At 41.4% G+C, this 10106-nt stretch overlaps 2 protein-coding genes across 2 annotated transcripts; both read right to left on the bottom strand.

Annotated features, from left to right (window-relative positions):
* Positions 1-2835: 2835 nt before the first annotated feature.
* Positions 2836-6928, bottom strand: LOC109158583. Its single transcript, XM_019306470.1, has 5 exons — positions 6686-6928; positions 6403-6481; positions 4477-6291; positions 4097-4211; positions 2836-4000 (listed from the first exon to the last, which is right to left on the bottom strand). The coding sequence occupies exons 1-5, from the start codon at positions 6926-6928 to the stop codon at positions 2836-2838; spliced, it is 3417 nt and encodes a 1138-aa protein (XP_019162015.1).
* An 816-nt stretch (positions 6929-7744) lies between these two features.
* Positions 7745-8497, bottom strand: LOC109158584. The gene has a single exon (XM_019306471.1). It carries the CDS (start codon positions 8495-8497, stop codon positions 7745-7747), a length of 753 nt encoding a protein of 250 aa, XP_019162016.1.
* Positions 8498-10106: the final 1609 nt, after the last annotated feature.

The raw sequence follows: 10106 nt of genomic DNA on the forward strand, positions 1-10106 counted from the left end.
CTCTATCAAGACTCAATCACAGAATTACACATACGATTATCAAAGGAGCCAATAAATAAGATATAGCAAGGAAAATAGGTTTTGTCGAGACATGGGTTACCTCTTAGCCCTAATCAATATCCTTGGCTACTAAGGTTTTTCTCTAAGATTTCCCTCTAGTGGATTCTTCTACGTTTGGTGGCAGGGGGAATTCCTCTGTGGGTTTTTCTTCGGGAATATCTTGTGTGGTAGAATTAACTGTGGTAGGGTTTCTAAATGCTTTCTAAGTCCCTATATATAGATTCAGGAGTCCCAACTAGGGTCTGAATGGTAAAGGTCCACTTATCCTATTCCTTATAGGATTAAGGACTTGGTTAAGGGTAAGGGTCCATGGCCCATTGTGGACCACGCTAATTAATTGATGGGGATTCTAGTCTAATTAAATCATTCTTAATTATATGGTAACGAAATTAATTAAATAATTAATCCGGATACGGAGGCCGTAACACGGGGTGTTAAAGTAAGGCTTCTATTATCCTTAGCTTTATCACTTCGATGGGTTATCAGGAAGCTAGATGTCCATTATGCTTTTTTTTTAATGGAAATTTGGATGAAACTGTTTATATGAAGCAACCCCCGGGTTATATTGATGCTACTTTTCCACACCATGTTTGCTTATTCAAACATTCACTGTATGGATTAAAACAAGCTCATAGAGCTTGGTTTAATCGTTTACACACGTTTTTAATATCCGTTGGTTCAAGCATCAAAGACAAATGTCTCTCTATTCTATTTCTCTCAAGATTCTGCACTGGTTTATTTGTTGGTCTATCTGGATGATATTCTTGTAATGGGAAGTGATCAGGCCCTAGTTACTCACTTACTCTCAAAATTGTCTGCCACTTTCAAGATTAGAGATCTTGGTGAACCAAATTTTTTCCTTGGCATTGAAACTGTTAAATGTGATGATGGAATCCTATTGTCTTAACAACGACATATGAATGATATTTTAAAACGTGCTAGAATTGCGGAATGCAAACCTCTTTCTACTCCTATATCTGTCTCGAAAATTGTTCCCTTTAGTGAAGACTTATATGATGATCTTACGCAGTACAGGAGTTTGGCTGGAGCACTACAATATCTCACTGTTACAGGACCTGATTTATCCTTTGCGGTTAATCAGCTTTGTCAGCACATGCGTGCTCCTACCACATCACATTGGGAGCATCTGAAACGTGTCTTGAGGTATGTTAAAGGAACAATTCGGTTTGGGTTGCGTATACGGAAATCAATGTGAAAGGAAATTCATGCTTTTTCTGATTCTGATTGGGCTGGTTGTCCTGAAGATCGTAAGTCCACTAGTGGTTTTGATGTCTTTTTGGGGACTAATCTTATATCTTGGATCTGTTAGAATCAAAGAACTGTGACTAGATCTTCTACTGGAGCTGAATATAAAGCTCTAGCAGATGTTTGTGCTGAAGTAACTTGGATCGTTTCACTACTACGTGAGATCAAAGTTCTAGATATCTCTATCCCCAAACTATGGTGTGATAATCTTGGCGTGCTACTTATCTGTGCAAATCCCATCTTCCATGCTCGTACCAAACACATTGAGATATATTATCACTTTTTTCGAGATAAAGTTGCTGCTGGAGATATTCAAGTCAATTTCATCTCAACAAAAGATCAACTTGTAGATATATTTACAAAAGTTTTGCCTAGTCCTAGATTTTCTTTTCTTAGAGACAATCTACAGGTTACTAGCATACCATGTGCTTGAGGGGGCGGGGGGGGGGGGGGGGTGTATTAGGACTAGAATTAGGACTCTATGTATTTGAGTCTTATTATGACTTCCTATCCTAGTCTCCCTATGATTCCTCTTGTATATATTCCCCTAGTCTGTACAGTTATCAAAGACATCTCATTCAATATAATTATTACAGTTCTCATCAGCATCTCCAATAGAAGGTTCTTAAATGATTTTTGCAGGATTTAAAGGACATGTGGAGGAGAGAGAAATAGGGGAGAGAAGGTCTTAGGTCTTTGTAGGAGACTCTGGTTTTTACTAATCAATGGGCTCTAAAAAAAAAAAAAAACAAATAAACTCCTTCGTGTGCATGCGCATCAAGAGCGCCCAACGCATTAACCGTTCCTTTTTTTTCTTTTTTTTTTTTTTAGAAAACTCATTTTTCTTGTTGTTTTTTCTTCTCTCATCTTTCTTACTTGTCTCCTAAAAACTTGTGCAAAAACTTAACTATTGGAGATGCTTTTAAGACTTCCGCTATGTTGCGTACCCTTTGCTGTTTAACATGTCTTGTTGGTTGATCATGAACTTTTTCTTTTGTAAACCTATGTTGTAGTCCTTCGCTTTATAGACGTACATTTTGACGTACTTTAAACATAGTCTTAATTTTACATTGCATAATCAAAATCTAAATTACACTTGTATATATATTCCTAATAAATATGAACTAGTTTGCATTGCTAATCTGTGGGTAAAAATTTTGAGTAGCTTCCAAAATGAAGTATTGATGAGAATAGTATTTAAAAAAAATTTTGAAATGATGAATAAATTTTAATCTATAAAGATAAAATATGCATTTTTGCATCCAATAAAATTAAATAATTGAAATCGGAATGCAAAAATGAAAAACTAACCCAAAAATATATCAGCACAAAAAAATAAAAAAATAAAAAAATAAAATCATACACCAACCCACGAGTCATCCCACAAAATTAACAATTGTTATTTTGTGGTCAGTGTTTATCATACGCATTATGGATCCTAATCCATTTACATTATGTACCTGCAATTAATATTTTTTTTTTGGTGAGGAAAGAGAGGCTGAGCCTCAACTATCTAACTCTGCGAGTGGAAAACCCTCCCTTGTCGCGAACTAGGAGGGGGACCAAGCCATCCATTGCTTCCGTGAAAACCCACGTTCCCCAGTCTTTCCCTTGTGCCAGATTGGCCAAGAAATCCGCGCAAGTATTGCCTTCCCTGAAGATGTGCTTGAACCGAATCCCCTCAAACTTTGGGATCATCGCCATGCAGTCGAAGAGTAACGTACACCCAGTGTCTTCCAACTGTGCATCCTTATGCAACAGGTCTATAATGGATTTAGAGTCCATTTCGACCATAACCTGACGAACCCCCCTCTTGAGGCAAAGCCGTAGACCCTCCCTTAGGCCCCACAGTTCTGCCGCGAAGCTATCCGTTATCCCAATCTTCGCAGTGAAACCCCAAACCAAGGTCCCCCTGTCATCCCGGACTAAACCGCCGGCCGAAGCAAGACCCGAGTTACCTTTAACGTCTCCGTCTGTGTTGAGCTTGTACCACCCTTGTCTCGGAGGAAACCACTGAACCCAGTCCGCGCTTGCATGTTTCACCGTTCCAGGTGTCGTCACAGTAGCCAGCTCCTTCACACGATCGTTCACCCAGAGGACCGAAGCCAAAGGAGTAACTTTCTGATTCTGGAAAGTCCAAGCGTTCCTGTTCTTCCATCTGGACCACAGAGTGAAAGCAAAGCGGGAAGGCCAAGAGTGATCCTGTTTAATAGAGCAGTTTGTTTCGATCCAGTGTTCGATCGACCAGTGCACCGGGAACCCGAAGCAGGTTGGTGTGTCGGTAAGGTGCCAAGTCGTCTGAATGGCGCTGCAATCCCAGAACAGATGCTTGAGCGACTCCTCTTCCAGGTCGCAGCACGGACATCTACCCGAGTCCGCTAGATGCCTCCTAAATCGCTCCGCGTTGGTCAGCAACCGGCCTTTAAGGATAAGCCATATGAACACTTTGATTTTTTCCCAGCACTTTAGCTTCCAGAGCCACATCCAATCCTTATTGATCTCATCGGTACCTGCAAGACAAGAGTAAGCAGATTTCGTAGAGAATTTACCTGAATCGCTTCCTGCCCATCCAATAGCGTCTTTGGTCGTGCCATCAAAAGGAATTGGAACCGCTCGAATGGTGTTGATCAGAGTCTCTGGGAGAATTTCCTGAAGTTTAGGTACATCCCAAGACCTATTATGAAGAATGAAGTCATTGACTTTGCAAGATTCGAGGCCCTCCGGGATTTCCACGCTCTACTCGAACCTGAGAGGTCTCGCCCCTACCCACCAGTCTGTCCACATGTTGATCGAGTTGCCGTTCCCAACTTTCCAAGCTGCGTTGGAGACGACAATTTTTCTCCCTTTAATGATGCTTTTCCATGCCCATGAAGCGTGCCCAGGGACTGGAGCAGAAAAGAAGTCTCCATGCTTCACATATTTCTCTCTCATAATGCTTATCCACAACTTGTCAGAATTACCACACATTTGCCAAGCAAGTTTGGCCAAAAGAGCTTCATTAAAGTGGCTAGCTTTACGAAGGCCTAGACCTCCCGTATCCCGGGGTTGGCACACTTCGTCCCAGTTGACCAAATGGACTTTTTTTTTTTTTTTCTGGAGTATCCCCCCAAAGAAAATCTCTACAAATCTTATCGATGCTGTTACACGTGCCTTTCGGGAGAGATAGGGCTTGCATCGTATAAATCGGAATGGTAGCTAGGGCCGACTGCGTCAGGATCCTGCGCCCCGCAAGGCTAAGGGAGTCACTTTTCCAGCCTGAAAGCCTCTTCCTCATTTGATCAAGGATATAATCAAAAGTGCCGTTTGTAACTCTCTTCTGGTGAATGGGAATGCCCAAGTATTTTCCCATGTTGTCGGAGATCGGGATCCCTGCAATTTCTCCGAGACGCCGTTTCAACCTGTCACTGGTGTTAGGGGAACAATAAATAATAGATTTATTCAGACTGATAGACAAACCTGATTGGCGGGTAAATTTGTCCACTACCGATAAGATGATCTTGAGTTGATGTTCAGAAGCTTCCCCAAATAGAATGAGGTCATCCGCGAAGAAAAGGTGGGAGATGTTGGTCCCCCCACGGGCCACCTTATAAGGAATCCAGTGACCTTTGTTGACTTCATTCTGAATAGCCCAAGAGAGGGTCTCCATAGCAAGAATAAACAAATAGGGAGCCAAGGGGTCACCTTGTCTGACCCCTCTCCCCACCCCAAAAGGAGGAAGCTTACCTCCGTTCCAGTTGACCGAGATGGTGCTCTCTTTGAGAGAGAACAAGATCAAAGAAACCAACCGAGCAGGAAGGTTAAGATTGGTAAGGACCGATTCCAGGAACCCCCAATCGAGGCTGTCGTAGGCCTTATGGATGTCAAGCTTGAGAACCATGAAACCTTTTTTACCCTTGGATTTATTGAGATTATGGATCACCTCTTGAGCCAAAACAATGTTATCCATCGTGGATCTTCCTGGCAAAAAGCTGTTTTGAAAGGGACCTACCAGTTTCTTCATAATAGGTCTGAATCGGTTGACGAGGACTTTAGAGACGATCTTGAAAATCACATTCAGAAGGGTGATTGGTCTAAAGTCCCCCGCATTCTCCGGGTTGTCCTTTTTGGGAATCAGGGTCATGTAAGCTTCCAGCATCCCGACTGGGATGGTACCTGAAGAGAGACAAGAATTCACGAAGTCCGTAACAGGAATACCAACGGTATCCCAATACTGTTGGTAGAAAGCTGCTTGGATTCCATCGGGTCTCGGGCTCCCAAACTGTTTCATGCCAAAAACTGCGTGGCGAACCTCATCCAGAGAGGCATAGCGGTTCAAGTATTGGGATTGTCTGTTACTCATGCTGCGCCCACACATAAGTGTGGGGGTCTCAATAGAACCGTCCAGAGCCCTGCCAAAAAGACATTTAAAGTAGTTAGCAATATGGTCCTTAATAATTTGGGGGTTGGAAATCCACTCACCGTCGATTTTAAGCATGGTGATTCTCGAACGGTTTCTTCTAATCAACGTCGCCTTGTGATAGAACGTGGTGTTCTTGTCGCCATCCTGGATCCAATCTTTCCGTGATTTTTGATACCAGAACACCTCTTCTTGTTTAAGAATATTATTGAGCTCATCCACGAGCCTAATTTCGAGGTTCATCAGGGTCCTGTTCGATCCATAATTGGGCGAGGCTTGTATCCCCGCGATCCTAGCAAGAATCATTTTCTTCCTGTGAAAGATGTTCCCGAAAGTTTTGAGATTCCAATCTTTGGACAACTTACCCACCCGGTCAATGGCTCCGGAAATGTTATCCCCTAAAGGATCCCAGGCTTGTTTCCATGTGTCCCAGTAATCATCTCTCAAAAGCCACGCCGCCTCAAACCTGAAAGGTCTCTCATTTCTGGGAGGGGGTGTGGCCGCCTCACTCAAGAACTGAATAGGATGATGGTCTGAACGTGTACAAGGCAAGATATGCCCTTTGCCCTCTGGGAAGAAAAGCTAAGCTTCCATGTTCCAAAGCACACGATCTAGCTTCCTTCTGAGAGTGACCCTGCCACCCACTTTCCTGAACCAAGAGTATTTCGACCCAGAGGTACCAAGGTCCATGAGCCTACAGTCATTCATCCCCTCCAGAAATCTGTCAACAGAACTAGGAATGATCTCCCCAACACCCCACTAGTCAGATTGACCAGAGATATCATTAAAATCACCGAGGACGACCCAAGGGTCCTGAAAGGTAGTAGAGTAATCCCTGTAGCCCTGCCAAAACAAATCTTTCGCCCTACGATTGGGCCTAACATAAGCAAAGGAAATGCGAAAATTCTTACCATTGTGTTGAGGAATCAAGGTATGAATGGATTGGGAATTGTGCCCAACTACCGACAGCGGGACACGGTCTTTGTTCCAAATTAAAAGTAAGCCACCCGCAAAACCAAGAGGGTCCACCATAAAGGATGAACCAAAACCAAGCTTGTCAGCCATTCTAAGTAAGCAGTCCGCCACTTTGGACTTTGTCTCCAAATAACAAAGAGCACTAACATCTGGCCTTTTCAGGAGCTCTCTAGCATGCCGCCTAGTACCACCACTTTTCACACCCCTGCAGTTCCAAGCAATAAAAATCATGGAGAAGAGACAGTAGTGGAAGAAACAAGATTACCGCTTTCTTCCGGTGCGCAATTCAGGTCCATAGATTGGACACTACTATGATTTTGGTGGCCAAAAATGAAAGTGCCGGTCTCATTTCCGGGAAGGCTGGCCGAAACAGTGTAGTTATCTCCATGTTTAAATCTGGGAGTAGAAGCGGTCCTCTGGTTCTTCCTCATATTGCCCTTCTTAGGTCTAGAAGCGGAGGCTTTCCCAGTAATACAAGACAAAATTCCCACGCTGGAACCTCCCTGCATGGCGAGATCACTTGAAAGATGGTTAGATACAAAAGAGGTCGTATGTAGCTTTACCTGTAGAATCGGAGGGCGGTTGTGTGTCTCCCTGCGCATCCAAGACCGCCGAAGGGCTAACCTCCACTGAACTGGGCATCTCCGGCGATTCCTGGAGGGCAGCAAACATGTTCGAAGATTGGTCCGGAGATTTCCCTTTATCTTTCTGCGCCGATCGCGTTGATTGTGCCTGCGGATTCTCTTTATCATTTTTCTTCGCCACGAAGTCTTTCTTTGACTCTTTGGGCGGTGGCTTCTTCCCCTGTTTCCCATGGTTACTACGTCTATCCTGAACTATCATCCACTGCCCATACCTCTTTGGTTCTAGAAAAGGTTGATTAGGGGTGGTGACCGGAATCTCAGTTTGTTCCATGGAAACGTCAATATGTTGGTCCTGCTGTTCCGTCTGAACTGCGGTCGCCGGAGAATTTTTAGGGCAGGAATTGGATTTGTGTCCTACCTCATCACAATCAAAACAAATGGTATGCAACCCCTCGAACTCAACCTACTGGATCCAATCCCCGACAATTATCAACGACGCAAGGGGCTTCTTGAGGTCAATCTCCACAGCGGCGCGAGCAAAGCGCCCCTTCTCCATTCCAGAAGTCGATTTATCCAGTTTGATCGGGGTTCCAACTTGCTTCAATATCTGTCGGATAGTATCATCACGAAAGAGTTCCACCGGAAGCTCCGGCAACCTAACCCATACCGTCATTTTCTCGATAGTCGCCTTCGCCGGCTTGAACCTTGGCGTCCAACGCTGTGGCACGACATAATGATTGAGAACCTTGTAAGGACCATCGACGAGGACATTCAAGCAATCCTTCGGCCGATCGAACCGGACTACGTACCAATTGAAACCCAGATCAATCAACTGGAACCTACCCTCTGTATTCCACAGTTTGGAGAGGCGATTCAGCAGAACATTGAAAGTGATGCGCTTACCCAGGAATTTTAGCGTTAGAGCATTTCTCCATGGCTGAACAATCTCTTTGCGAAGTTCCTTAGAGAACGTGACCACCGGAAGGCCCAACGGATTCGTCGGAGGAACGACTTCTTCATCCAAAGCAGCCAGTACCTCTTCACTCAGCCAATCCTCTTTGTCAGCTTCCATCATCATATCATCACCGGTTCTGGCTACCTCCGTTACCGCATCGGCAAAGGATCTCTTAGTTGCCCTAAACCTTTTGAAGTTCCTTGTTGGTTCGCCATCAGGCGGGGCGCCGGACGCCGGCGGTGGATCCGCCGAAAGCTGCATGCGAAAGGAAATCGCGGGAAAGGTGGATCGCTCCCAGACTTACCAAAATAAGGCAACGGTCGAGAGCTTTTTCAAAACCAAAGATGACTGGGCAAGTTGTGTGTACCTGCAATTAATATATTATGCATCATAAGTTTATTTACGTACAATTATTATACTATGATATGAAGTTACAATAATGTTAAACTAAGAAAATAATATATTAATTACAGATAATAATCTATATCAGGATACACAATAAATATAGTGGATCTTAGTTCACGAAATTAACTAATACGACATGGTTATGCAAGTATGCAACCTATCAGAATAATGCATTTCGAATTGGTGCAAATTCTGTTAAGGGTTTGGAAAGCAGGAAAATGTTTTATGGAAAATTAATAATTTTTCAGAAAATATTTTCATTTTCGGTGTTTGGTTGTATTCTAGAAAATTATCTTGGTGTGTTTGGTTTTTTTTTTAGAAAATCAGTAGAATTTTATAATTTAATATTTTAATTATTTTATTTAGAATATAAAATATTTATAACAATATTAAATATAATTTTATTTATTATTTTTAAAAAAAAAATTACTGGTTTTCGCCGAAAACTTTGTTGTGTGTTTGGCGGAATCGCCAAATTTTTGCGGAAGTCATTTTTCGCCAAAATGACCTTATTTTCTTCAGTCAATGAAAAATGGTTTTCGTTGACTGAATTTTCCATGTACATCCAAACACTAAAAACTCAAAAAATGAATTTCAGAAATCATTTTCCGAATTTACAAACACAACCTAAATTCAAACTTTAAACTAAATAACTTTCTAGAAAACTTGAAATGGAAAATAATAAAATAAAATTTATTCCATTATTGAATGTGGTCTCACCAACAACTTAATGATGAAGATGGACCTACCTTCTTATTTAATTTGCATTTCTATTATTTTCTTTATTTGCAATAATTGATTGTCAACCCCTGATATTCGATGCGTGAATGACCACATATTTTCTGCATTGAATATTTTTTTGGTTTAAAATATTGAAAATATTTTATCTCAGTTGTTTAAGAAACATACAGCATACAATTATGATCAATAATTTTTAGGTATGCAAATTAAGGTTATATTAATTGTTTAATACTAAAAACAATATCGTATTTTACTTCTCAATTGTATTTTCTAATTCTCTTCAAATTTGCATAGTTTTTCAAATCCATAAATTGGGAAAACTTAGGAGGGTGTATTCAATCATGACTTTTATAGAGTTTTAAAGACTTTTATGAACTTTAAAAGTTTGGAGGTATTCAATTCAAACTTTTAGGGAGTCTTTAAAAGTCAGGCGGTATTCAATCAAGATTGTTAAAGAGTCTTTAAAAGTCGGGTGGTATTCGATTAAGACTTTTAAAGAGTTTTTAAAAGTCATGTGGTATTCAAAAAGTTATGAACTTTTGTAGACTTTTTAATTTTAAGACTTTTGTAGACTTTTCCTTCTCAAATATAAATAGTTGAAATCCAACCATCAACCCCAAGATTTCAAATTTTCTTTCTAACAACTTTGAATGTTTTCTCTCTCTATTTAAACTTTATTTTTTTCTCCCTATTTAAACTCTATAAACCTATCTAAATTCAATAA

The sequence above is a fragment of the Ipomoea nil genome, unplaced genomic scaffold (genome assembly GCF_001879475.1).
Source record: "Ipomoea nil cultivar Tokyo-kokei standard unplaced genomic scaffold, Asagao_1.1 scaffold2823, whole genome shotgun sequence".
Classification (NCBI taxonomy): Eukaryota; Viridiplantae; Streptophyta; class Magnoliopsida; order Solanales; family Convolvulaceae; genus Ipomoea; species Ipomoea nil.